This window comes from Vipera berus, assembly GCF_964194415.1.
Source record: "Vipera berus genome assembly, chromosome: W".
Taxonomy (NCBI): domain Eukaryota; kingdom Metazoa; phylum Chordata; class Lepidosauria; order Squamata; family Viperidae; genus Vipera; species Vipera berus.
The window spans coordinates 32,027,649-32,055,517 of NC_138210.1; the positions used below are offsets into that span (position 1 = coordinate 32,027,649).

General features: G+C 46.7%; 1 protein-coding gene across 1 annotated transcript in view; it reads left to right on the plus strand.

Moving 5' to 3' along the window:
- LOC308676529 (AP-2 complex subunit alpha-1-like) overlaps positions 1 to 27,869 on the plus strand; it is a 173,334-nt gene that overhangs the window by 136,765 nt on the left and 8,700 nt on the right. The window contains exons 10-16 of the mRNA XM_081342370.1: positions 15,639 to 15,776; positions 15,951 to 16,133; positions 16,688 to 16,785; positions 17,155 to 17,386; positions 18,140 to 18,304; positions 19,016 to 19,176; positions 22,950 to 23,032. Coding sequence (XP_081198496.1) covers positions 15,639 to 15,776; positions 15,951 to 16,133; positions 16,688 to 16,785; positions 17,155 to 17,386; positions 18,140 to 18,304; positions 19,016 to 19,176; positions 22,950 to 23,032 — 1,060 coding nt within the window. The remainder of the gene's footprint in view (positions 1 to 15,638; positions 15,777 to 15,950; positions 16,134 to 16,687; positions 16,786 to 17,154; positions 17,387 to 18,139; positions 18,305 to 19,015; positions 19,177 to 22,949; positions 23,033 to 27,869) is intronic.

The window sequence follows — 27,869 nt, forward strand, 5'->3', positions numbered from 1 at the left end:
CCACTATAAAATCCATAGCTATTTCTTCTCAAGGCTGGGAAGGGTCAGCTACTTGCTGCAGGAGCCCTGGAGGCTTTCCAGGACATTTCTTCATAGCAGCGCAGGCGGCACAACTTTTCACATAACTCTCAAAGTCTTTTTTCATGCCTGGCCACCAAAACTGCCTTTGTACCAAATGTAACGTTTTCAGGAACCCAAAGTGACCGGCTTGCTTTGCATCATGACTGCGCTGAAGGGCTTCAATTCTGAAGGTACAGCTTAGAACCCTTCCAGGCTAGCCCTCCCCAAAGGGTTAATAGAGATTTATTGTCCTTGAACCAGGTGTCAGTCTCTAATTGCTCTTTGAGTCTTTTCAGTAAGCGGTCATCAGGACCGGTGGATTCCTTTCACAATTGAGCTCTGGTGATTATTTGCGAGGCAGATTGCGGTAGAGGAATGATAGAATTAATGATTTCCTCTTGGTGGCATTTGAACTGAGGCATCCTAGACAAAGCATCAGCTAAAAAATTCTTACCCCCTGGAAGATACTTTCAGGTGAAATTTAAATGGTTGAAGTATTGAGTCCACTGGACTTGTTTTGGGGATAATTTATGGGGTTTTTTCACAGCTTCCAACTTTTTGGTATCTCCCCTCCTTCCAAAAAGTGGTGCCACGTTAGTAATGCCCATCGCACTGCAAAAGCCTCCTCCCAAACGGCCCACCTCCTCTCTGTGTCGGTTAGCTTCCGGGAAGTGTAAGCGCAGGGTTGTAATTCCTCCCGGTAATTTTTTTGTAAGAGGACAGCACCCACAGCCACGTCACTCACATCAGCTTTGCAGGTTCAGCTGCAAAGAGTCTTTAGTTTCTCGAATGCAGCTGGAATGGGACCCTATGGAGGCCGAGGGAGAGGTGTCTGTGGCTTCAGAGAAATGTGGGGAAGAGCAGGCCAAGGCAGGCCAGGGCCCTTCAGGATTGGGACAGGATGAACCAGGAGAGAGAGAGTTCAGGCGATGAGCAAGGGCCACCCCCACCTGATCCTAGAGCACGGAGAGTGGAGAGAAGGAGGGAACAACGCAGGCAGGCTCAACTACTCCGGAGGAGAGTGTCCCGCCCCTCTCCACAAGGCACACCTGGAGACTGAGATTTAAGGAGACGCTGTGGGGAGGGGCATTTCTTGGGAACAAACGCTGGAGTGTTGTGTGTTGTTGCTGATCTCTTGTTCTGTGATTTCTGCTTGGAAACGTGGAAACTCCGACTATTGGACTGACTGACAATGTTGCTTGAATGTTTAAAGACCTCAGACTGTATTTTGGATTCTCTTTTGAAACTGGTCAGGCAAGCTTTTATTCACACAGACTTGTTAGGTTTATCATTTATGTGTTATTCCTTGTTATCTCTGTGACCTTGAGTACATTCCCCTTCTAATCAGACTGTATGTGAAACTACTTGCAGCCAGAGCCAGCTGAAGGGTGTGTGTTTTCTTTTGTTGGAGGCTTGACAGAAATGTGGGAGTATTTGGGGAAAATTTGGAGCAATTAAAGTACTGTTTGAATTGCCAGCTGACTGCATTGCCTCTGTGCTGTGCCCTGGGTCATCACACTAGGGACCATGGCAATGGCTGACAAGGATGGGGGGTTTGACGGTAAAAATTAGCAAACCCCAGAAAGCTTTGAAGTTGTTTACGGGTGCAAGGGGGTTGCCATTCCAATACAGCTTTCACTTTTGCAGGATCCATTTCTATCCGCTCATTTGAAATTCGGTACCCTAGATAGTCAAGGTGTGTCTGGTGAAACTCACATTTAGATAGCTTTGCGTACAGTTTAGCCTTCAATAGTTTCCTCAGCACCAATTTAATGTGCTCTTCCATAGTCTCAGTGTAAATGAGAATGTCATCAAAATAAACTAAAAACCCCTTATACAGATGATCATGGAGCACCTGGTTGATTAACTGCATAAATACAGCAGGAGCTCCTTGTAGTCCAAAAGGCATCACTTTAAATTGGAAGCTTCTCAGGGTGCAATTGAAGGCGGTTTTCCATTCGTTCCCCTCCCTAATCGGACTCAGTAATAAGCCTCTCTTAAATGCAACTTCGTAAAAATTTTCCCCTTTGCCAGGTGGGCTAACATGTCCTTCATTAAGGGTACATGTTCTCTATGCTGACAGCGTTCAATCTTTTAAAATCTGCACATAATCTCAGCGACCCATCTTTCTTTTCTTTGAACAATACAGGAGCTGCTACACATGATTTTGCTGGTTGGATAAAACCCCAACCCAGGTTCTTATCAATGTACTCTCTTAACTCCTTCATCTCTCTGGGTGTCATTGAGTACATTTTTGGCTTCGGGAGCTTGGCCCCGGGTAAGATTTTGATGGCACAGTCCGTAGCCTGGTTAGGGGAGAGGACATCGCACTCTTTCTCACTAAACGCCTCCGCTAAATCACGGTATTCAGTTGGATTCCTGGCAGATTTTCTATAACAGCCTTTAGTGTCTCAGGGTGCTCCTCCTGAGCCTCATTTATGGTATAGTCCTTTGTATCACTGGTGGTGGCAGGGGGAAGGGGCCTATCCCTCACTCCATTAAATTCCTAACTCCATTCCCCCACCAGATGTTTGGGCACTACTTGTCGAGCCAGGTCAGACCCAGAATCACAGCCTCAGTCATTTTTGGGACCACCACAAAACAGATGATTTCCCAGTGCCGACCCATTTCCAATCATACTGGTTCTGTCAGGTGCATGGCAGGTGCACCACCGATAAGGGATCCGTCAGCTTGTTCAAATCTCATGGCTAGGGGTAACAGCCTTGCCCGAATCCCCAGCTTGAGCACTGTGGGGAGATTAATTAGGCACCTGGTGCCACCTGAGTCTGTTAACATGTTTAAGTCCATTTGGGCCCTGGTTTTGGGTACTATTATCTTGGTGGGGGTGGCAAAAGGTGGAATGGGTTGACTTACCATTGGCTTCTCCTTGCCTTCCTCATCACTGTCATAGGGTGCTGGCATCTGAAGTGGCTTGGTCCAGGCTTTCGCCTCAAGCTCGATGGGGGGGGGAGGCCTTGACGACTGGGTCTGGACGTGCCCAATTTGTCTTCTCTCTTCCTCCTCTGGGAGCTTTTCATGGCTTTGTGGTGGCAATTGGCGTGCTTCTGGGTTAGGGTTTGGGAGCCGGGCACTCTACAGCATGGTGACCCATTTGAACACATTGGTAGCACTTAATAGGAGCCCTGGCTGGTGCTTGGGGGATGCTGTTGGTCATAGTGGCCTGAGAACGTCTGCCAAAAAGGCATTTCTCCTGGACGCGTGGCAGCTTAGGTTCAGCTGTGCCTGGCTTTTGGGGGCGGTCCAATTCGATGTCCAGCATCACTGCCATGCTGTACCACTCACGCAATTGGTTGGGAAAGCCCTGATAGATGCAGACTTGGAGTAAGGAGCCTTGGTGGAGCAGTGGGCTAATGCCTCCTTAAGTAACACCAGCTGCCTGCAATTAGTGCAGGTTCGCATCCCACCAGGCTCAAGGTTGACTCAGCCTTCCATCCTTCCGAGGTAGGTAAAATGAGGACCCAGATTGTTGGGGGCAATAAGCTGACTTTGTAATAATGCCGCTGGGGGGGCGAAAGCCCTAATAAGCAGGCATATACATAGAATGAAGGCTATTGCTAAGCACATTGGTTTGTGCTTAAATTGTAAGCCGCCCTGAGTCTTCGGAGAAGGGCGGGATATAAATGGGATTAAAATAAAAAAATAAAAAAAAGTCACGGCCTAGCCCCTGCTTGAAGTAGTTGATCAATGATCGTTCCAGCCACCACTCCAGTCGACCAGCAACTCTTCTAAATTCACGAATGTATTCCTTAGCGGGGCGGCCTCTTTGCTTCAGGTGATGGATCTCCTTCTTGGCTAACAGGGTCTGGGATTCATCTTCAAAACTGCCTTTCAGTTGCTCCATGAATAGGTTAGCATTCTGCAGTTCAGGAGCCCCTTCATCATGGAGGTTGGTCACCCAGTTGGCCACTTCCTCCTCCAAATTGGCCACCACAGCATTCACCATCTGAGCATCATCCAGGTAGGCGTAAGCGTAGCAATCTAGATGAGCCCACACCTGGTTTAGGAAGAAGGATATCTTCTCGGGATCCCCATCAAAGGTGGGCTTGATGGGCGGCAGCTTAAACCTTGGCGGGGCCCACCTGCCCCTGCTGCTGGGTTGCCTGTTGGTCCTGGGGACGTGGCCGAACCACTCTTTGGACTTCCCATGGCTGGTCTCCTGGACTGGTAGCCTGAGGCTGTGGCAGTGGGCTTGGCTAGGATACAGGGCTCAACATCACAGCTGGCTAGGTGAGGTAGCACGGTCTCCCGCAGTCAGTCTGGGACTCTGGCGAGGGGGAGGGAAGACATGGGTAGCCCTTGGCATTTCCCCTCATGGCGCACACATCCTGGGTGACGGGAACCGTCTCTTTTACCTCCAATCTGCCGAACTTCTTTAGCTGCTCGAGTGAAGGGCTGTGGACTGCAGACTGGAACTTCCAGTCTCCGGAGTCATCCCCTCCGATTGATCCCTTTCCCTTCTGGTATGCCGCAGATGAAAACCACTGGGACGGGAGCATCAGGAGTTCCTCTTCAGCAGCTACAGGAGTGCTCCTGTGCTAAGGGGCAGCTTCGGCTTGATAGAGGTCTGCCAGGATTGTAGTTCCCCCTGCAGTACCAGCTTCCCAGGATGGATCAACTGGGACTTTGGCCGAGCCCCTGCCAGTGACGCCTCCTCGGTGGCTGGAGCGGCTGCTTGCACTTCAACAGCCAGAGTTCCGTTGCAGCCAGCAACGGCTCCATTCTTTTCCTCCATCTTCAAATCTTTGCCGAGTCTTCACTGCTCTCTCAAAGGATGGGAAGGCGGTTGGGGCCCAGCATCCCGAAAGAAAAAACGAACATTTTAGGAGACTTGGTTTAATGTCATGGTTCCAACAGAGACGAATAAAGCAGAACTCCGAGGCTTGAAAATTCCTCAAAGAACATGTTTATTAGTTACAAAGTATCGGCATGGTCAAAAGTGAAACCAAGTCTGAATAGACAAGTAACAGTTGACCAATTACAAAGTTTAATGTCCCACCCACAAAACTATGCAAGCAACTACATTCCCCAATATACTCATTTGGCGGGCTTTTTTATGCAATGCCCAGTTGACCTTGGTTCCCACAAGACAGAAGATTATTTTGACTAACAAAGCACCTGGGCAACCCCCCTCCCTCCGTTCTATGTGGCAACCTAGAATGAGAAGAAAAAATGGCTGCAGCCATGCTCATTGTAGTGTTGACGAGACTGAATATGCGGAAGAGTCTGCTGTGAAACCCCATTGAGAAGAAAGCTATTCTGGATGGATGGAGGAATTGATCACAGCAGAGACCTTCACGAAATTGAGATGGTCAGTCGGAGTCAGGAAGAAAGAGGAGTGGGAAGGAAGAGCCCAACGAGTAACTTTCACCTGGGGCAGCTGGAAAAAAGGCTGGAAACGGGAGATAGAACTGCTCTCCAATGAGGAGGAGGTATGTGAAGAAGAAAAGGAATCGACCAACCAAATTCTGAAGCAAGCCATGCAATACATGGGGGAGGCCTTTCAGAACTTAAAGACGAAGTCTGGATGGCATAGGAGTAAAAAGAGAGAGAAGCTGGAAGAAATTGAGTGCGGTGGAGGTGAGATGGGAGCAACCGAACACATGGTAGCGGCGACCAATTCCACAGCGATGGCAGCGGCCGCCCCAGCAGCCAGTGGCCCCTGGGGGAAACGTCCCCCCAATCCCCAGAGGGAGAGCCCCACCGGAGAAGCCAAACCTGGTTCCTTTGGGCATGAGATTTGATGGGGACCCCCAACAACTGGGCTTCTTCCTGGCTCAGGTCTTTACCTACATGCAAGTTTATGGGAGAAACCTCCCTAGCGAGGAAGCTAGAGTCAGGGTCATCACCCTGGCCCTAGACAGGGCCACAGCTTGATGGATGGTTACCCTGCACAACTGCAATGCGCCAGAGCTCCGAAATTTCAACCGTTTCATGATGACAGATGTTTGAAGACCGCCTGGCCAACTGGAAGGCATGGGACTGCATAAAGACCATGAGGCAGAGGTGTTGACCAGTGGCAGAGTACACGGAAGAATTCCGAGACCTAGCATGCCATCTCTTTTGGCCTGAAGACATCCTAATCAGCTGCTTCCAAGACAGCCTAAATGACGACCTGTACAATGCATGTGTGGATAGGGGTGCCCCAGTACAACTTCATAACTGGTGCCTTCTGGCCAAAGAGGTGGAAATTGACCAGAACCGCAACCCATACCACTACAGGAATGTGTGGAAACATTCCCCACTGGAAAAGAAAGGGGAAGCTGCTAAAGCCTCGGCTGTGCCACCACGCTCAACCACCTGGTTTAAATGTGGCAAAGAAGGCCATCACACCATGGAGTGCTGCAGCAAGTCTCCAGCCAAGAGAAGCGAGTGGCAGTCTGGAGGAAAATCGACCAAGCCAAGCCAGCACCAGAAAGACATGGCCCTGGGAAGCATGGAGGTCATGGAGTTCCGTCCAACCCAAAAACCAGGGGGTGGAACAAACCGGGGGCACCAGAAAGCGAGTATGATGATGACCCGTTGGTAAGTGGGCCAATCACGCCAAAGACCAAGCCCATAGAACTGTTAATCCCAGGCAGGGAAGGAAAAGTAACCCTGACTGCCCTTTTGGACTCGGGATGCACCAGGTGCCTGGTCAGCCCAGCCTGGGTTGGGAAGCTAGGAGTCCAGCTGAGAAGGCTAAAACACCCCATTTCATTCTGTCAACTTGATGGGTCCATTGGAAGGGGTGTTCCGGCCACGTTAGCTACCGAACCCTTGGGGATAAACATGGGGGACCACTCCAAGACTCTAATTTTTATCGTGACCCCCAGAATGGAATGGCCCCTCATCCTGGAGTTAGCGTGGCTGAAAAAATGGAACCCACTAATAGACTGGAGGATGGGGAGGTTGAAATTTCCTGAAGGGAAGAAACCCCTACTGGGTGGATGATGCCAACCAGGAAAAGAACGGCCCTGGGAAATAGCAGCCACTCTAAGCGGTGACATCAGGCGGGCCATACCTAGAGAGTATTGGGATCTGGCTGAGGTTTTCAGTGAAAGGAGTTCAGATGAACTGCCACCTCACAGACCCACGGACTATGCCATCGAGATCATCCCGGAGGCGAGGCTACGAAAGCCAAAACTATACTCGATGACCCCCAATGAATTAAGTGAATTGCATCAGTTCATCAATAAAAACAGCCTGGGGGTTCATACAACCAGCCAGACCCCGCGTGGCCGCACCCGTGCTGTTCAGGGAGAAGAAGGGTCTCTTTGTCTCTGTGTGAACTATAGAGGCTTGAACGTGGTGTGCATAGAAAATGTATAACCCCCTGCCCCTCATAAAGGACATGCTGGCCCACCTATCGAAAGGAAAAATCTTTTCCAAATTAGACCTGCATGTTCTGTTCCAGCCTACTACCGGCCCTGCAGAAAAGGCAGGGACAACCCCTTTACAAAAGGCAAAAGGCTGGAAGTAAGCCCGCCAAATTTATTTACACAAAACAGATCCAAAACAGAGCAAACTGAGCAAAACAAAATACGAACCACTAAAACAAGAGCTATTCAAACGGTTGCCTTCAGCAAACCAGCCCTCCCACACATTCCCCTTTTAAACAGTTCAAGGCGTGGCTTCTCTCTGCCTCCTTCCGAGGTGCCCCATTGCCTTCCTCTGTTTACTCCTGATTGACTGCCTCCTGCGTCGGGCATCCTTGAACAGGGCCAGCTGTGGGTCATCTTCAACCACGCTGTCAGGCTCACACAGCTGGGTCTGCATAGTAACCAGATGGGAGGGGCCTGGCTGAGAGCTCTGCGAAGCCTCAGAACTGTCCTCTGCAGGCTCTCCAAACCCCTCCTCCTCCTCCTCCTCTGAATTGTCCGACCCAACTGCCGAACCCACAGGCTGACCCTGAATTACAACACTGCGAGAGGCGTACTATAGAGTGAGAATCAAGGAAGGGGACGAGTGGGAAGCCGCTTTTAACTGCCCCCTTGGCTATTTCCAATTTAAAGTGCTCCCCTTTGGTTTGCAAGGGGCCCCAGCAGTGTTCATGCAGCTAATCAATGAGGTGCTCCATGAGCATCTGTATAAGGGAGTTTTGGTGTACCTGGACAATATCTTAATTTACATTGAAACAAAAGTGGAACATGTGACATTAGTCAGAGCCGTCCTCAATAAACTCTGAGTGGTTACGCAAAGCTGTTGAAATGTGAATTCCACAAGGAGAAAATTGATTATCTGGGCTACCAAATCTTGCATGATGGGGTGGAGATGGACCCGGAAAATGTGTGTGCCATCCTGGAATGGGCGGCCCCCTGCATCAGGAAGCAGATACAAAGCTTTGGGGGGGTTGCGAACTTTATCGACAGTTCATCCCCTCATTTGCCCAGATTGCCTTACCTATCACAACCCTGTTAAAAACCAAGAGGGTGGATAAGCCAAAACCTAGCCAACTCTTAAAACCAAGCAGCTTTTGAAAGAATAAAGAGACTTTTTTCAGCAGAGCCAGTTTTAAAACCCGGACCCAGAGGGGGCATTTATAATCCAAGCCGATGCCAGTGATGTGGCCGTGGGAACAGTCTTGCTCCAAAAGAATGAACAGGGACAATTACAACCCTGTGCCTTGTTGTTAGTTGCAAAGTCATGTCCGACCCATCGCAGCCCCATGGACAACATTCTTCCAGGCCTTCCTGTCCTCTACCATCTTCTGGAGTCCATTTAGGCTCATGCCTACTGCTTCAGTGACTCCATTCTCTGTCATCCCCTTCTTCTCTTGCCCTCAACCTTTCCCAGCATTAGGCTCTTCTCCGATGAGTCCTTCCTTCTCATTAGGTGGCCAAAGTATTTGAGTTTCAACTTCAGGATCTGGCCTTCTAAAGAGTAGTCAGGGTTGATCTCCTCTAGGACTGACTGACCCTGTGCCTACACCTCCCAAAAATTGTCAAGAGACCGAGCAATGCTAGGCAGTTTGGGAGAAGGAAGCGTATGCAGTACGATAGGCTCTCCTCACCTGGACACATTTCCTGGAAGGGAGCAAAACCCCTTTCCAAGTATGGGACTGATCATAAAAATTTAGAAGCCCTGAAAACGCCTAGGAAGCTGTCCTCCAAACAAGCATGATGGGCTCAGCACTTCCACCATTTCAATTTTACTCTCCACTACTTGCCGGGCGTGGGGGGATTCCTAGCTGACGCTCTGTCTAGCATGCCACAATATAAGAGTACCAAAGCAGAGGTAATCAAACCTCTGCTACCAACCCAACAATTAGCAGCCCCAGTGGTCACAATGAATGGGGGGACAGAACGAACAAACTCAGTTCTAGAACAATACTTTAGATGCTTTATTATCAATAAGATAATTGGACTGATAATTGGCCTTTTGCTGAAGTAGCATATAAAATGCTGTTCACTGCAGCACGGGGTACCCCTTTCCAAGTAGCCACTGGACAGGTGTTCAAACCAATGCCAGAGTTGCCCAACAATGAACCCACCATCCCCTCCCTTAAGGGGTGGATGAATCAATTACAAAACATTTGGCCAATAGTCAGAAAAGCTCTGGATGAAGCCAGAGACACCTACAAAGCTCAAGCAGATAAGAAAAGAATAGAACCCAAACCCTTCCGTGTTGGGGACAGAGTTTACCTGTCCACTAGGTTTTTGCAGTTACTACAACCATCAAAGAAACTAGGGCCCAGGTTTGTAGGACCCTTTCTCATCAAACGCATCATAAATCCAGTCACGGTGGAGTTGGAACTCCCAAAACCCTTAAGACAAATCCACCCTGTGTTCCATTGCAGCCTGCTGAAACCAGAGGTGATGTCGCCCTTAAGGCCAAAAGCACCTCCCACACCACAACCTATTATGGTTGAAGGAGAACAACACTTTGAAATTAAAGAAATTGTGGGTTCCCAGAGGCACCATGGCGCTGTGCAATATTTAGTAGCTTGGAAAGACCTACCGGCATCCCAGAATGAGTGGGTACATAAAAAACATGTAAGAGCCCCTAGATTACTGAAACGCTTTCATGCCCGCTATCCTGATAAACCTGGTTGATAACCTCCTCTCCTTTCTCCTTTTTATTGTTTTTTCTCTCCTGCAGATGGATCTCTCCTTCTTCTAGGGGGTCACCATGTCAGCCCCTCATCATTTAACTCTGTTAGTTTATTTAGAATGCTTCGGTTCTGCCATTCCGTTGGGAGGGGGGAGGCTGTTTGTTTACTTTGAGTCTTGTTATTCTGGTGGGGATGGAGGATCTACATTTCCTCCACTTTGTTCTTTACCCCTTTGATGTCTGGGTGTGAAAGGAAGAAGAAATGTGACATGGGCCATCTGTCTTTTCTCCACTCCGCTCCGATGGGAGGTGGATGTGAAGAAACGAAACCCGGAGGACTGTGCCTGGGAACTGCGCTTATCACCTTGGCTCTCATAACAACTTTGCAATGTATTGGGACTGTTTTGCCATTGCCAGCAATGGGGTGGGCGTGGCTTCTGTGTGACGAATCCAGCCCGTGGGCCGGCAGTTTGACACCCCTGCTTTAATGTAACGTTTCACACGGGAAAACGCTAGATCTCGCTTTGCTCTCTTGCTATCACTGTCTCTCAATAAAAGTTCCTTTTGAAACAATGCCTGTTTGAAGAGTTCTACTTTCTTGGGAGGATTAGTTGAGGCAGGATCTTACACACAACCCTTTGTAACAGTCTCTGTAGCAGCAATTTTGTGCTACAACTATTGCAGGTATGCTGTACCTGGCTACACATTTCAACATTTTATTTGTTATCTGAGCAAGAGTGATGCATACGTAGTGAATTTTTCACATTGATTCCACATTTCTTTTTGAATTTTTTTCTTTCTTGTACAGTTTTTAAGATAAATTACATTTGGGATTGTGGGTCAAGAAGCAACAGTGAGAACTGGACACGGAACCACTGATTGGTTCAAAATTAGGAAAGGAGTCCGGCAAGGCTGCATACTGTCACCCTGCCTATTTAACTTATATGCAGAGTACATCATGAGAAAGGCAGGGCTAGATGAATCAAAAGTTGGAATTAAGATTGCCGGAAGAAATATCAACAACCTAAGATATGCAGATGATACCACTCTAATGGCAGAAAGTGAAGAAGAACTAAAGAGCCTCGTGTTACGTGTGAAGAAGGAGAGTGCAAAAGTTGGGTTGAAACTTAATATTAAGAAAACCAAGATCATGGCATCCGGCCCCCTCAATTCCTGGCAAATAGATGGGGAGGAAATGGAGGTAGTGACAGATTTTATTTTCCTGGGCTCCAAGATCACTTCAGATGGGGACTGTAGCCAAGAAATTAAAAGACGCTTGCTCCTGGGGAGGAAAGCCATGGCAAATCTAGACAGCACACTAAAAAGCAGAGACATCACCCTGTCAACAAACGTGCGTATAGTCAAGGCTATGGTCTTCCCAGTTGCAATGTATGGCAGTGAAAGCTGGACCATAAGAAAGGCTGAGTGCCAAAGAATTGAGGCCTTTGAACTCTGGTGCTGGAGAAGACTCCTGCGAGTCCCTTGGACTGCAAGGCGATCAAACTGGTCAGTCCTAGAGGAGATCAACCCTGACTGCTCTTTAGAAGGCCAGATCCTGAAGCTAAAACTCAAATACTTTGGCCACCTAATGAGAAGGAAGGACTCACTGGAGAAGAGCCTAATGCTGGGAAAGATTGAGGGCAAGAGAAGAAGGGGACGACAGAGAATGAGGTGGCTGGATGGAGTCACTGAAGCAGTAGGCGTGAGCTTAAATGGACTCCAGCAGATGGTAGAGGACAGGAAGGCGTGGAGGAACGTTGTCCATAGGGTCGCGATGGGTTGGACACGACTTCGCAGCTAACAACAACAACATTTGGGATATTACCATATAATTGCTTTATTCATAAAATAACAGGAAAAATTTACTCATAAACTGGATGTTATATAGGAAATCGGAAGATATATTTCAAGTAGCATAAAAATGATCCAGAATATATTTTGATTAAACAAATTGCATTAAATGTGAGGTGTAATTTTGGCCAATAACATAGAATCTATATATGTATGTACTTACAATTTACTTACTATTTCATGAAGCTACTAACACCATGGATAACTGGCTCAAGATGGGTAGGCTTTCAGGTGCCAAAAATACAGCACATGCAACTTCTAGTTCTAGCTCTACTGAGACACTGGCATCTGGACCTGATGAGATTCAAGAAGATGCTCTCCACTGCAATTCAGTAAGTAAAAATACAAGGATAGTAGAATTAGTTTTTTTCTGGACACAAATTGAGTCTGCCTGGAGTCTGACCTCTTTCTTTTATTATTTTATTCATTTTAGGGCACAACTGCAATGGAAGTTGACCCTTGTACTAATGGTCAAGAAGCTAATGTACCAACTAGTGACAGGATCAAACATGAAGGTTTAAAATCTTTTTTTAAAAGGAAATATAATGAATCTTATTTATCTTTAGGATTTATTCCTAATGGAACTGCAGAACACCCAGACAGGCAATGTGTCATTTGCTACAAAATCTTCCTTAACAGTACTTTGTCACCCGTTAAGCTGAAAACAGATTTGGAAACAAACCAGCCACACCTAAAGGGAAAGGACATCAGTTTTTTCAAAAACCACAAGGAAGTCCAAGATGCCACTGTGGCTTGCTTACAGAAATATGCAAAGACCAATAATGAAAACAGAACTGAAGCATCATTTCTCTTAAGTTTCAGGATTGCCCATGCTGGAAAACCACATACAATTGCAGAAGATCTCATCAAAACGTGTGAAAGAAATAGTTGGTTGCGTGCTTGAAGATGAGGCAGCAAAAAAAGTTTCAGCTGTCCAATGTTCTAACAACACTGTATCCGACCATATTGATAAAATCTCAGACTATATTGAACATGAATTAATCCAGAGACTGAAAAATTGTAAAGCGTTTTCAATGCAACTGGATGAGAGCAGAGATGTTGCCAGACTTGTGATATTGTTTGTTTTTGTGAGACATGTTCAAAGAGTTTATCAAAGATTTGTTTCTATGCATACCTTTGGATACCAATGCAACCAGGGAAGAAATTTTTAAAATTGTCAATTGTTACATGCATAAACATGATCTTGATTGGGATAAGTGTTTAATCGTATGCAGCAATGGTGTCAGGCACAGGAAATCTTAAGCCAGGATAGAGTTCAAAAGCACTGTGTGTTTATTCCATGCTACCCATACACAAGTATCTGATCTACTAATACTCAAAGCAAATTGGAGCCAGATAAAAGTCAGTGGACTTCAGGGGTGGGTGGGGGTGGATGTAGGTCTCTTATGGCTGCATAGTGACTCTAAACCAGGGGTGTCAAACTGCCGGCCCGTGGGCCGGACATGTCATTGGGAAACCGCACCCACCCCATTGCCAGCAATGGCAAAAAAGCTCTGATATGTTGCACGATGTCATGTGACGTCGCGAGTTTGAGATGTCTGCTCTAAACTGATGGTGTGTTTGACCCCACCCTTAGGCTCAGCTTGGTCATTCCCTACAGATGGAGCTGCAGTGATCGTGGGAAAATTGAAAGGGAAGTTTTCAAGAATAAAAATGTAGTGGCAAATTGTACCAGTAGTCATTGCACCTTGCATTGGCATATCTTTGTGGTGAAGAACATTCCATCTGACTTAAAAGATGTTCTTAATGAGGCTATAAAAATTGTCAATTATGTAAAGACTCACCCACTCCAGTCAAGACTTTTTGCAAAGGATTGTGAAGAAATGAGAAGTCAACATCAATCGCTTCTAACTCACACAGACATTAGATAGCTTTCAAGAGGCAAAGTCCTAGCCAGGCTCTTTTGAGCTGCGTAATGAGCTTCTGGTTTTCTTCATAGGGGACGACCTTTCCGTTCCTAGCAAAAATGCCAAATTTTTACACAATGAGAAGTGACTCATACAATGTGCTTACCTCGCTGGCATATTTGGGAAACTTAATGAAGTTACTACATTTTTGCAGCAGAAAGATAAAACCACATTCACAGTGAGAGACAAAATAACATCATTGAAAACCAGACTTAACTTTTGGATCAAATGTGTAAATGAGAAAAACTTAGAATGCTTTCCTCTCCTGGCCCAGTTTCTGAGTGAAAACAAGTTGGAAATCAAAGCTGATGTATACAAAAACATTTGTGAGCATTTAATGAACCTTGTGAAATCCCTGTTGGAGTACTTTTCAGACACCAACAGGGACATCGTGTGGTGGGTGCAAAACCCATTTATCAACTGAAATAAACTTCACATGTTGTCCGTGCCAAAGTATGAAGATCTTATTGAAATTCAATGTACTTCTGCTTTAAAAATGAAATTTGAATCTGTGCCACTGAATGACTTTTGGGTAGGACTGATAGACGTATACCCATCAATAGCCAAAAAGGCTATCCCAACACTGCTCCCTTTTGTGTCCACCTATTGATGCAAATCAGGCTTTTCAGCTTATGCTTATACCAAAAACAAATTTAGGAGTAAGTTGGATGCCACCCTGTATTTACGTATTCAGCTATCAGACATAAAGCCCAATTTCAAAACTGTTTTAAGTACAAAAATGAAACAATTTCATTCATCACATTAGGTGTAAATCCAATACTATCTTGTACCAAAATAAATGTTTGGTTATATTTAAAATGTTTTCTCTTTATTTCCAAACCTACATGTTATGCAAAACACTCAGGCAACAGAAGTAGATGAAAGAACCCTTCCATGACTGAAAAAGTTTGGGAACTGCTGCTCTAGTTAATCCCCAAATGACTTTGAAGAACTCAATTTTAGCCAACTTTGGCAAGATTACCAAGCTTGCTCTAACTTCTAAAGTAAGACTGTCTCATTGCTCTAGAGCAGGGGTCTTCAAATTCGGCCCTTTTATGACTCATGGACTTCAATTCCCAGAATTCCTCAGCCAGCGTGCCTGGCTGAGGAATTCTGGGAGTTGAAGTCCATGAGTCATAAAAGGGCCAAGTTTGAAGATCCCTGCTCTAGAGCCATTAGTATAAAAAATATGTATCAGAAGTCTTGATTCCCATTAGAGAAGCAGTCCTGCAAGTACCTAGCTGCCAAAACATGTAGAGCTTTATTGATTATAAACAGTCCTTTGATTTCAGTCCTTTGATTTGTAAAAGAAACAAAAAAAGCTAAGTCTATAGTGAATGCCACTGGTTGAGTCCTACAACTGCTACTTGAGTCTTACTGTTTCATGTACAGAATTTACAGAATCTAGATTTTAGGAACCATATTTTATGATGACTGCATTGCCGTAACCTCTGTTCCTTTTAATGTCTTTTGGAAATTCTTATTATTTTAATGATCCACAAAATGGACCACAAAACTGAGGTAAAGTTTGGAGAAAAGAAGAAAGAAAATCCTATTGAAAGGACTGGAGCATCTTTTAAATCTGACATCCTCTTAATTCTAACTTGAACATATAATCTTTTACATTCTTGGTCTCAGGAGATGTGTTTTGTGATTTGTATCTGCTTAAGCCAAATTGGAGCTGGAATTGAGACTTAATGTTGAAGGTAAAAGGACTGCTCATTGCTTAACTCCCATCTCCTTTCACAGACGGAACGGGATGTGAGCGTGCGCCAGCGAGCTGCTGACCTCCTCTATGCCATGTGTGACCGTACAAATGCCAAGCAAATAGTCTCGGAAATGCTTAGCTATCTGGAAACAGCAGATTACTCAATCCGTGAAGAGATTGTGAGTAGGGGTTGCCAACTCAATGGGAAGAGGAACTGGAAGCCAGACCTTCGGTCTTGTCATCTCAGTAGATTGCAGTGAAACAAAATGAATGCCTGCCTTAACATGAAAATTGGTCTGGAGAGGGCATACCAGTTGGGAGTTGTCAGTAACATTTTCTTTTTCTTCTCTCAGGTGCTGAAGGTAGCCATCTTAGCTGAGAAATACGCAGTAGACTATAGTTGGTATGTGGATACCATCCTCAATCTGATCCGCATTGCTGGTGACTATGTGAGTGAGGAGGTGTGGTACCGTGTCATCCAGATTGTCATTAACCGGGATGATGTGCAAGGTTATGCAGCCAAGACAGTCTTTGAGGTGGGCAGCCTTGACTTGGGACACTGACTGTCCCTTCTTACCTCTCTAGAGCTCTGAAGAGAAGGTTTTCTTTTCTGTCCTTTTATGAGTATGTGACTCTGGCTATGAAAACTAGATGGATTGTCCATTCTTATTTCCTTGTTCAAACATATGCAGCCATAGATAAGAAATAAATAACAGGGGACACTAAAAAGGGATTACAGCTTAATAAGGACTGAGCATCTTCTGTGTCCACAAAATGCTAAATGTTTATTGATGCAGGGGAATGAAATGAAGTATTCTGGAGTAGGTTATGACTATTGATGTGCTCCATTCACATATAGTTCTGCAGTATGTTTGATGCTGAATGTATCAGATTCCGGGATGTCTGAGTCAGTTTAAAAGAGTCTGAAAGTACTGGATGTTCCTTAAACCTTGGAAAAGGCTTAAAGAACATCCTACCTGTCCTTCTTTTAAAAGCAGTGATGTTATACTAAACTAAAATAGGAGCTTCTTCTCAAGTTGCATCTACCTAACTGCCCACCATGCATTGTATTTGCTTTTTTCCCCCCCAGGCTCTCCAGGCTCCTGCTTGTCATGAGAACATGGTGAAAGTTGGAGGCTATATCCTTGGGGAATTTGGGAACCTCATTGCTGGGGATCCCCGTTCCAGGTAGATAATATGAAAGGAAATGAATTGACCTGGGGGATGGAGTGGGGTAGAATGAGATAGAGTGGGGTTGGGGCTCAGCTCCTATGAGGAAAGAAAATAGACACTGGGATTATATTGGGACTTTACCATCCAGAAATCCCAACCAGCCTGAGTAAATATAATTCTAAGAGTTGTAGCCCCAGCTTATCTGGAGAGCTACGGTACATCATTCTCTTGTTTTACTTATTATGAGGCACTTAAATTGGGGAGACTTGTCCAATTGTTCCTTGATGTGAGCAAAGCCTATGAGAATGCCTTATTTACATTTCCTCACCTGCAGATCTCAGGGGCTCTGACTCATATTGTCTCCTGTTCTCTTTTCTCCACCAGTCCTCTAGTTCAATTCAACCTCCTCCACTCCAAATTTCACCTCTGCAGTGTTTCTACTCGGGCCCTACTTCTCTCCACCTACATCAAATTCATAAATCTCTTCCCTGAAACAAAGGGCACCATCCAGGAAGTGCTGTGCTCGGACAGCCAGATTCGCAATGCTGATGTGGAACTGCAGCAACGTGCCATTGAATACCTCAAGCTCAGCTCTATTGCTAGTACCGATGTCCTGGTGAGGGAGGAACTTGGGCGGCGGGGGTGTGTGTACTGGTAGTCTCATCTCTCAGGGAAAAGAGATTCTTTGTTTTTCCTTCTGAAGAGTTTTAGCCATGATCTGGGAAAAGCTGATTCAGGGAGCATTGGAAAACAGAAACCAGGAAACTTCTCTTTTGATGGAATGAATCAGTTTGGCATTTTTTATTTGATCCAAAGTCAATTTTTACCCTTTTACCTGAAAATGGAGTGGGCTAAGGTGGAACTTCAATTGTATACCGGCCTTTGAGGAGTGCACTACAGTGATGTCTTCAAATGAAGTGAAACTAAATGTTCTCCCCCATTTGTTTCCTTTAAGGAGCAGAGTTAGGGATGAAATGTGTTGCTTAGAAGCGATATACATCATCCCAGAGAAACATAATGCACCTATTTGCAAAGTTTGGGAGCTTAAAAAAGTGCAAAATCACACTGCTGGGAAGGGTGTGGGGTGTCTAAAACTGATATGGGGAACCTCCTATAGCTTTCAAGTCATCTATTCTGCATTAAAGAAGTTCCAGGTAGGTGACTGTGTCCATTGCAGAGCAAACATCATAGAGAAAGTGGATGGCTGCACAGGGCCAGTATAATAAAGCAGATAGTCCACTTGTGGTCACATTGTCTTTAGGATTTTTTACTTTGCAGAACTCAGAGTTCCAGTTGTTTCCCAGAAAAACAAAGTTGACTAGCAGGGTATGTTGGTATTTGTTTCCAATTTTCATCCTTACTGCTTTAGGCTACAGTACTGGAGGAGATGCCACCATTTCCTGAACGTGAATCCTCCATCTTGGCAAAACTCAAGAAAAAAAAGGGTCCCAGGGCTGGCAGCGAGTTAGATGATGGCAAGAAGGATCCAAACTCTGAAATCAATGGAGGCATGGAGCCCTCAGCCAGCACTGCTGTGAGTGTAGGAGAGAAGGACAAGGCTAGAAATGAGGAGGGGGCTTGAAATGTTCCCTAGAAAGAGGATACTGTGTGGGAAGACTGTGGGAAGGGGACGACAAAAATACAAAGCACAGGAAGTAAGAATTATAACTTCTGATCTCTTATCCCTGTTGGATATAAAGCAGGATTTCTCATGCTCTGCTTATTTCCTTCAATTACACCAAAATTTCTGTTGTCACAAAATTTTAGTAGATGTCCTTTGATTGCCATACTGTATGTAATTCACTGTGTCACCAATATCAGCATTCTTCTCTACTCGTGGTCCTGGTCTTTGCCAAAAGCTAAATTCAATCTCAGAGGACCGACAGCAGATAGATACTGTGTGAGCTGAGACTTCCTTAATTTCAACTCTAGTTTGCACTTTTATTGCTTTCACTTGCCTTTCATGCTAACTAAGCCTTTAGTCTTTTGCAGACTTTGTATAACAATTTAACAGGCTCATCCCATCCCTTAGTAAAGAACTGTAATGAAACTGATGTACATGAAGCTCAACTTCCAGGAGTATTTTAACTGCAAATATTTTATCTAGACATGTACTAGTACAGGAGTAAAGAACCCCAGACCTGGCCTTTATTCCTGTTACTAAACTAGAAACAGAGTTCAGTTTCTAAGTTAGGCTCACAAAAAGGAATTTTCTCTGTCCCTTACTGTTTTCTTTCTCTTGCAGTCAACGCCATCCCCATCTGCTGACTTGTTATGCCTCCGAGCCACACCAGTGACTCCATCTGGTGTCCTTACCAGCACCAGCAACCTTCTGGTGGATGTTTTCTCTGACAGCCCCTCTACTGCAGCTGGCCTGGCTTCCAGTGCAGAAGAGAATTTCCTAAGGTGAGATCTTGACTCGGGTCCAGGCTGTCTCTGCCCCAGCCTTCCTAAGAAACTGAACAGGGATTGATCCATTGGATCAGTCTAAGCATATCTTGTTGTCAAGGGAGTGCCAGTCTTTTCTGGACAACTGCTGGGAGCTCATCATATAGGACACAAGAGTGATTTGCTCTGTCAAGAATGCAGAGTTTGATCTATGCCCGGCATGGAAGTTCATGAGGAATGAGTCACAGTGGTTGAGTGCCTTCCTTGCATGGAGAAAGTTCCAGCTCAAAGAGTAAATCATCATCTGTTACCTAATCTGGGTAGCAGGTGATGGGAGGACTTCTTGCTACCTGAGATCCTCATCCAAGAGTAAGAGGAACAAGTAGGTGGACAAATAACTGCCTGTGTTTGTTATGAGAAGATGGCAATGTTCTAGATACATCTTTGGATAGGATAGGCAAGATTGATCTGCAGGTGTTTATTTCCAAGTGGCTTGAGTGCTTTGGGCTTCCTTTCTCTAGATGGGCAAGTGGCACTTGCCAGTCCTCATAGCCTTGCCTTGCTCTCTGTCTTGTATGAGAGTCTCTTTTTCTCTCTTTGTCTGTCTGCTGCCTTTTTGGAATGGTTTCCTCTTTCTCTTTCACACTTATCTTGGGTGAAACAGTGACTTGGAAGCAACTCCTGAGAATCCTGCATCCCTATTGGTGGAGGCTGGCCTGCCTGCAGAGTAAGGGGTTGAATATCTCTCTCTCTCTCTCTCTCCCCCTCCCCTCTCTCTCTCTCTCTCTCTCTTTGCTGATTACAACCTTCCAACCACCATTTTCATTTGATTACATTAATGTGTAGAGAGACCATAAAAGAGCTTGTATAGGTAGTCTTCAACTTACAACAGTTCATTTAGTGACTGTTTGAAGTTACAACGGCACTGAAAAAAGTGACTTATGACCTTTTTCACATTTACAACCATTGCAGCATCCCCATGGTCATGTGATCAAAATTCAGCCGCTTGGCAACTGGCATGTATTTATGATGGTTGCAAGTGTTCCAGGATCATGTGATCCCCTTTTGCAACCTTCTGATAAGCAAAATCAATGGGGAAGCCAGATGCACTTAACTGTGTTACTAACTTAACAACTGCAGTGATTCACTTAACAACTGTGGCAAGAAAGATCGTAAAATGGGGCAAAACTCATTTAACAAATGTCTCACTTAGCAACAGAAATTTGGGGCTCAATTATGGATGTAAGTCGAAGACTACCTGTAATTGTGCCCTCTGTAACTTTCTCCCATTTCTGCTCCATTCAGTATCACTGCTCACCCATATGCTTAGAACTGCCTCCCAGAATACCTGATCCCTTGCTTGCTTTTTTTCCAAATCCTGCATCAGAATCCATTTTCATGAAGTATTTCAGACATCTAGCTACAGTATTTTATGTGACACCCGCCCATCCACTAAGTCCTTGCCTGCCCCCCACCACACTGTTAAGAACAAACCTTACCTATCAGAAAGATGCTGTAGCCTGTAAAGTTTGCAAGCTAGGGCCACCAGTTGATCTAATCCTGATCCCTAACTGTCTCAAACTCCTGTGCTTCATATGATCAAGAACTTCAGGATCCAGAAATCGAAACTACCATAGAAAGTCATACTTCTTTGAGGGCACATGAGAGAACCATTAACTGTGTCACAAACGTCCTCCTTGGGTGGAAACAGCTACCAGCAAACAGGAACAAGTAACAGATGCTTTATTTCATGCAAAGAAAAAGTCAGCGCTGGGAGTGGACTGCTCCCAGCACTTTACATAGCTGTAGCCCCACCCCCAATCAATAAGCCAACATCCGGCTGTGGGACCATTTAGGTGGCAGGTCAGTCCTTCCGTCCTCCTCCGGAACAGGCACGTAGGTCTGGCGGCAACGTCTCGCCATCCTGCGCAGGGATTCCCCTCCCCACAGTCGCAGCTAGGAGGCCCATGCCTGCACCCCTGAGGACGCCACGGCAGTGAGCACGGAGGGGGAGGAGGGGAAAGGCGGCATGTCCAGAGTGTCCTCGGCCCCCGTAGTTCAGTCCCCAACGTTCCTCCGGCCTCCCAGCTGCTATGAGAGTGGAACCGGAACCGGTCTTCGCGGAAGGCTCACGACGGCACGACGGCCTCCCAGCGGCTGCAGCAGCTGACAAGAGGAACAGAAGGGAGGCTGCGAGGTCGGAACCGGCCCTGATCTCCCCGGAGGGCTCCCGATGGTCCGCTGGCCTCCCGGCGACGGTTCTAGCAGCCGAAGAGATGCGGAGGTGGGGGGGGAGCGAGTGCAGAACCGGCCCCGGCCTCTGCAGAGGACTCCCGGAACGCCGCTTGCCTCCCGGTGACGGCTTCAGCCAGTACGGAGCTCGGGAGGGAAATGGCGAGCCAGCACTGGACTCTTCCCCCCCCCCGCTGTGTGTCAGGCCCACGGGGCTCGACAAACTGCCTCAGTGTGAAGTAGGGGCCGGGTATGGACTTGAAATATAGGACTCCCCTTTCAAGGGATTGGAATTCTTAGGGTTAAGAATAAATAGTGATATTTTAAGAAGTCAGGAAATCCAGATTGTGCATGGACAGGTTTTCTAGATGAGGATCTGTTTGAAGCAATACCTTTATTAGGTCAGTTCGGAATTACAGAATGTTGGCCTTGAAAAGATCTTGGGTTCCATGAATGTTGGACTGTTTTTTCTCTCATTGGCTTTTAAATGTGAGGAATATGAATGTGTATACTTAAGTTAGTGAAAATATAAAAACATCACATATAAAAAGTAGTTTGGCTTTCATCCTTTACAGCAGGGGTGTCAAATTGCAACGTCACATGACATGTGACATACTGTGACTTTTTTTCCATTGCCGGTAATGGGGTTGGTGCGGTTTTGCCATGACTCATCTGGCCCGTGGGCTGGCAGTTTGACACCCCTACTTTACAGGGTTTCCAAGCTCAGGAATTCAGATATTGTTGGATTACAGCTTCAATCATCTGCAGAAAACCTGGTCTGGGATGATGCAAGTTGGAGTCAAACAGTATCTGAAAAGCCAAGATTTGGAACCACTCCTTTCTGGTATTTTTCAGGAATGGTCCACAGTGCTCCTTTTGTCTTGGTACCTGCTCTGTGGCATGTTCTCTATATGTATAGATGCATGTGGTTTGATTCCCTCCTCCTTTTCTCTTTCTGATACTAACATGGTGCTGTACCAGGTGACTCATCTTTTCTGCTCTTTTTCTTCCTTGTCTCTGTCAACTGCTGGCCCTTTTACTATGACCCTTCACCACCAGCAGCTCAGGGGCTACTATTTCTGTCTCTGAGGACTCTGCTTTGTGTATTGCTGAGGCTGATGAACTGCTTCACAAGTAAGATCACGGGGTAGGACTGCATCTCCTGAATGCTGGGATTTAGGGTGGGGGACTGGACTAAGTGCCACTTCCATTTGACATTTTGTGGGATGGCTTCCTCTGGCCTGAAATACTGATCCTAGAAACTTCAGTCAACATCATTCCCTGTTGTATAATTTCACCTCTAGAAAGTACTCTCCCAATGGAATGGTTGGGAAGAAATTGGCCATATCTGCATAGTAGATAACTTAATGTATGAGCTGAAGGAATTAACAGATTGGTCTTGATATCTTAGATAGTCAGAGGAAGAGATGAATGGCTATGTATCAAAATTGGTAAATGTGAGGAAAGTGGCTGGCATCCCCAGCTGAAATGACATGTACCTTTACAAATAATGGGTAGTGTCTGCCTGCCTCTAACCAAACCTCCATGAACTACTGCAGGTTTGTGTGTAAGAATAATGGGGTGCTCTTTGAGAACCAGCTGCTGCAAATTGGGGTGAAGTCAGAATTCCGGCAGAACTTAGGTAAGTATTTCTAGCAGGCTGAGTACAACAGGCAAGTTGGGGCTTGTTCAAGACTCTGAACAGCTACATACTGTGTTCCTACATGAGGACAACTTTTTTTTTAAAAAAAGAACTGAATACATTGTGACTAGAAAGGGTCTTTTTTGAGTTGAAGACTGGAAGACATGTTGTACGATTAGGTCAGGGGTCTTCAAACTTGGCCTTTTTATGACTTGTGGACTTCAAATCCCAGAATTCCTCAGCCAGTGTGCTTGGCTGAGGAATTCTGGGAGTTGAAGTCCACAAGTCATAAATAGCCAAGTTTGAAGACCCTTGGATTAGGTGGATGATATTTATGTTATGTGCTCTTGGCTACTTTCCTTCGTAACCAGTGGCAAGCTTGCCTGACCAATAACCAGCCAAGACACAGTTAAGACCTCCTTGTTTTGTTTATTGCAACAAACAGGGAGAAAAGCTATCGAAACTTTGTTCTCTCCAAATCAACATCTTTATACATTCCTTGCACCGGCTGCCCATCCCTCCTCGTTCCCCATTGGCTGAGGTACCATGAGGTTACACTGTTTCTGACTGCGTTCTACATATTTCCTGCTACATATTAAATCATACTGTGCATTTAAATTAAGAGATAATATATGCAAGGTGTGTCAAATAATATTCAATAGGTTTTTGAGCATGCTTTGTTACCTTGTTTTTGAGTTCTGGGATATTTTATGGCTTCTTAGAGCAATAGATTGTTTCTTGTTTTTCAGTTCAGTTTGGCTTTCCTTTTATTTAATTCAGCTAGTTATCCAATTCTTTTAGCTTTGGCTTTCCTGTTTTTCAGTTTGTTTTGTTTTACCTTTAAGCTAGATATTTCCTCTTGCAGCTAATTCCTCTTACAATTTTAAATTTTAAAGACCTTTCACTTAATCCTATCAATGTTGTAGGGTTATATGTACTGGTCTCACCATAACATTTTTGTGAGGAGCCAGAATGATGCTGACCAGTTTTGGGATACCCAGTTCCTAGTCCCCACTCAGCCATGAAGCTCATGGCTGACTTTGGAATGTTACATTATCTGAATCTAATATGGGCTTCTTGGATATAAATGCAACAAAAGAAAATCTTCTGTATTGGCTGTAGTTGTCTCTTCTGGGATAGTCCTGTAAGGTCTGTCTATCTAATGTATATGGCTGCCCTTCTCATGTGACTCTGGGAGACATACACAATTAAAACTAACCATCACAAAGTTCAACCATTAAAACCAATTAAAAACTACAGTTAAAAGCTGCAATAATAAAAAGACAAGGGAGAGTGCAGCCTAAACTTATACACAGTGCAACCATTTAATGCAGGGGTGTCAAACTGCCAGCCCATGGGCCAGAGCGTCACGGAGAAACTGCGACCATCTCATTGCCAGCAATGGGAAAAAGTTCCGATACGTCGCACGACGTCACGAGTTTGACATGTCTGATTTAATGGGCTCCACATTTCCATGGACCATAAAAAAGGCTGAGCGCCAAAGAATTGAGGCCTTTGAACTGTGGTGCTGGAGAAGACTCCTGCAAGTCCCTTGGACTGCAAGGTGATCAAACTGGTCAGTCCTAGAGGAGATCAACCCTGATTGCTCTTTAGAAGGTCAGATCTTGAAGCTAAAATTCAAATACTTTGGCCACCTAATGAGAAGGAAGGACTCACTGGAGAAGAGCCTAATGCTGGGAAAGATTGAGGGCAATAGAAGAAGGGGACGACAGAGAATGAGGTGGCTGGATGGAGTCACTGAAGCAGTAGGCGTGAGCTTAAATGGACTCCAGCAGATGGTAGAGGACAGGAAGGCGTGGAGGAACGTTGTCCATAGGGTCGCGATGGGTCGGACACGACTTCGCAGCTAACAACAACAACAACATTTCCATGGGATCCCCAAGCCCAATGATACATCCAGGTTTTGAGAGCCTTACGTAAGATGAGCAGGGTTGGGGCCTATCTCACCTCAGGGTGAAATGATGTTCCTGTGGGTGGGTGCCATGGCAGAAAAGTTTTTCTTTCTGGATCCTGCCAAATGAAGCTCCTTGGCTGATGGGACCTACAGCATGCCCATTCTGTCAGACCTGATGGGATGGGTAGATTAATTGGAGAGAGTCAGTCCCCCAATACTTCTAAGCACCTGTTCTGTACCAGCCTGCTACCGGCCTTGCAGAAAAGGCAACCCCTTTACAGACGGCAAGAGGCTGGAATACGTCTGCCAAATTTATTACAAAAACAAACAAGACACGAACCAAGATACCGGAGCTTTGAAACACTATCTGAGCGGTTGCTTTCAGCAAACCAGCCCTCCCCACACAAGTCCTTTATAAAGAGTTCAGGGCGTGGCTTCTCTCTCCCTCCTTCCGAGAAGGCCCATTGCCTTCCTCTGTTTACTCCTACTTGACTGCCTCCTGCGTCGGGCGTCCTTGAACAGGGCCAGCTGTGGGTAATCTTCATCCACGCTGTCAGGCTCACACAGCTGGGTCTCCACCAGGTGGGAGGGGCCTGGCTGGGGGCTCTGCGGAGCCTCAAAGCCATCATCAGCAAGTTCTTCAACACCCCCCTCCTCCCCCTCATCTGAGTCATCCGACCCAACTGCCGAACCCACAGGCTGACCCTGAATCACAACACTATCCCGCACCGCAGGGCCCTTCCCCCGGGTCTGCCGATCCGGATGCGGTCGAGATGGAAATTGTTCATGAAAAGCGGTCACCAACGCCGGGGCATGAACGGCGGTCGCGTCTTCCCAGGTGAAGTCCTCTGGTCTGTAGCCTTTCCATTCAATCAGGTACTGGAAACGACCTTTCAGCCAACGGGAGTCCCTGATGCTGGCGACCTCGTACTCGGGGGTGCTGTCTCCATCACGAGGTCCTGATGGGGGAGGTTCCGCTCGTCGGAGTGGATAGGCCGGTTGCTCGGGGACCAACAGAGACCGATGAAAGACTGGGTGCACGCACAGGGAACGTGGCAGAGTTAAGCGATAGGCGACCGGATTGATGACAGCCTCGACTGGGAACGGTCCTAAATATCGGTGATCTAACTTTCTCACCGGCCGTGTTGACGGTAGGTTCCTGGTGGACAACCAGACCCGATCTCCCACCGATAGTGGAGGCGTATCCCGTCTTGACCGATCAGCAAACCTTTTGTAATCGGCCTTGGCCTTCTCTAACTGACGTCGCACCAATCGATGGATCGCCTGTAACTCTGCCATGAAGTCGTTCGCTGCCGGCTCCGGTGAGTCCACGGGAGAAAGGGGGAAAAACCGGGGGTGATATCCCACATTGGCCAAGAATGGTGTCATCTGTGTGGAGGTGTGCTGCGAATTGTTAAATGCAAACTCAGCTATGGCCAGATAGTCCACCCAATTGTTTTGCTGCAGATTGACGTAGCAGCGCAGATATTGTTCCAGGATACCGATGACCTTCTCGGTTCCCCCATCAGTTTGAGGATGATGCGCAGACGAGAGGCAAATCTTGATATCCAACGCATGCATCAACTCCTGCCAGAAGCGGGCTGTAAACTGGGCCCCCCTATCAGAGACGGAGTTAGCTCGGGAGTTCACGGCTTCCATGACAGCCATGGGCCTGACCCAGGTTATTGAGGGCCCTACTCATGAGGGGGATCATACTCTCGACCTGGTGTTCCTGTCTGGACAGTGGTTGGATGATCTGGGAGGGGGTTCTCCGTCCATCACCCCTCTGTCATGGTCAGATCATCACCTCCTGAGGCTGGTTTTCCGTCATGCCATCCCCCGCCGCTGGGCGGCGGAACCGACCAGGTGGTTCCGCCCCAGGCGCCTAATGGACCCGGATCGGTTCCAGAGGGCGCTTGGGCCGATACCTATCACCCTTACCCACAGCCCAGTCGATGCTCTGGTGGAGGCCTGGGAAACGGCTGCCACCAGGGCACTCGACTGTGTTGTACCCATGCGACCTCTGACTCGGCGCAGATCCCGTTGGGCTCCATGGTTCTCTGTGGAGCTCCGGGAGATGAAGCGTCGGAGACGAGGTCTAGAGAGCGGTTGGAGATCCAGCCGATCCGAATCCGACCGATTGCAGTTAAGAACCTTCATAAGGTCTTATCTTGCGGCGATAGGGACGGCGAAGTCTAACTACTTTGCCGCCCTTATCGCGTCCGCAGATAATCGCCCGGCCGCCCTGTTTAGGGTGACTCGCTCCCTCCTTAACCAGGAGGTGAGGGAGGATCCCTTGCAGGGACGAGCCGAGGAGTTTAGTCATCATCTGACGGACAAAATCGCTCGGATCCGGACCGGCTTGGACTCTGACTGGGCAGAGTCTGATGTGGAGGAATCAGGCAGTCTTGAGCACGTTATCTGGACTGAGTTCGACCCTGTTTCCCCTGATGATGTGGACAGGATCATGGGGAGACTGAGCTCCACCACCTGTTTGTTGGATCCGTGCCCCTCCTGGCTAGCTTATGCGGCTCGGGAGGGAACACGAGGCTGGTTCCATGCAGTGATAACTGCTTCTTTGAAGGAGGGTGTCTTCCCTGCCGCCTTGAAGGAGGCGGTGGTGAGACCCCTCCTCAAGAAGCCTGCTTTGGACCCGGCTGTTTTAAACAACTATCGTCCAGTCTCCAACCTTCGCTTCCTGGCGAAGGTTGTTGAGAGTGTGGTGGCGCATCAGCTCCCTCTGTTCCTGGAGGAAACTGATTATCTGGACCCGTACCAATCGGGCTTCAGGCCCGGACACAGCACGGAGACGGCATTGGTCGCGCTGGTGAATGATCTCTGGAGGGCTAGGGACAGGGGTTGCTCCTCTGTCCTGGTCCTATTAGATCTCTCAGCGGCTTTCGATACCATCGACCATGGTAT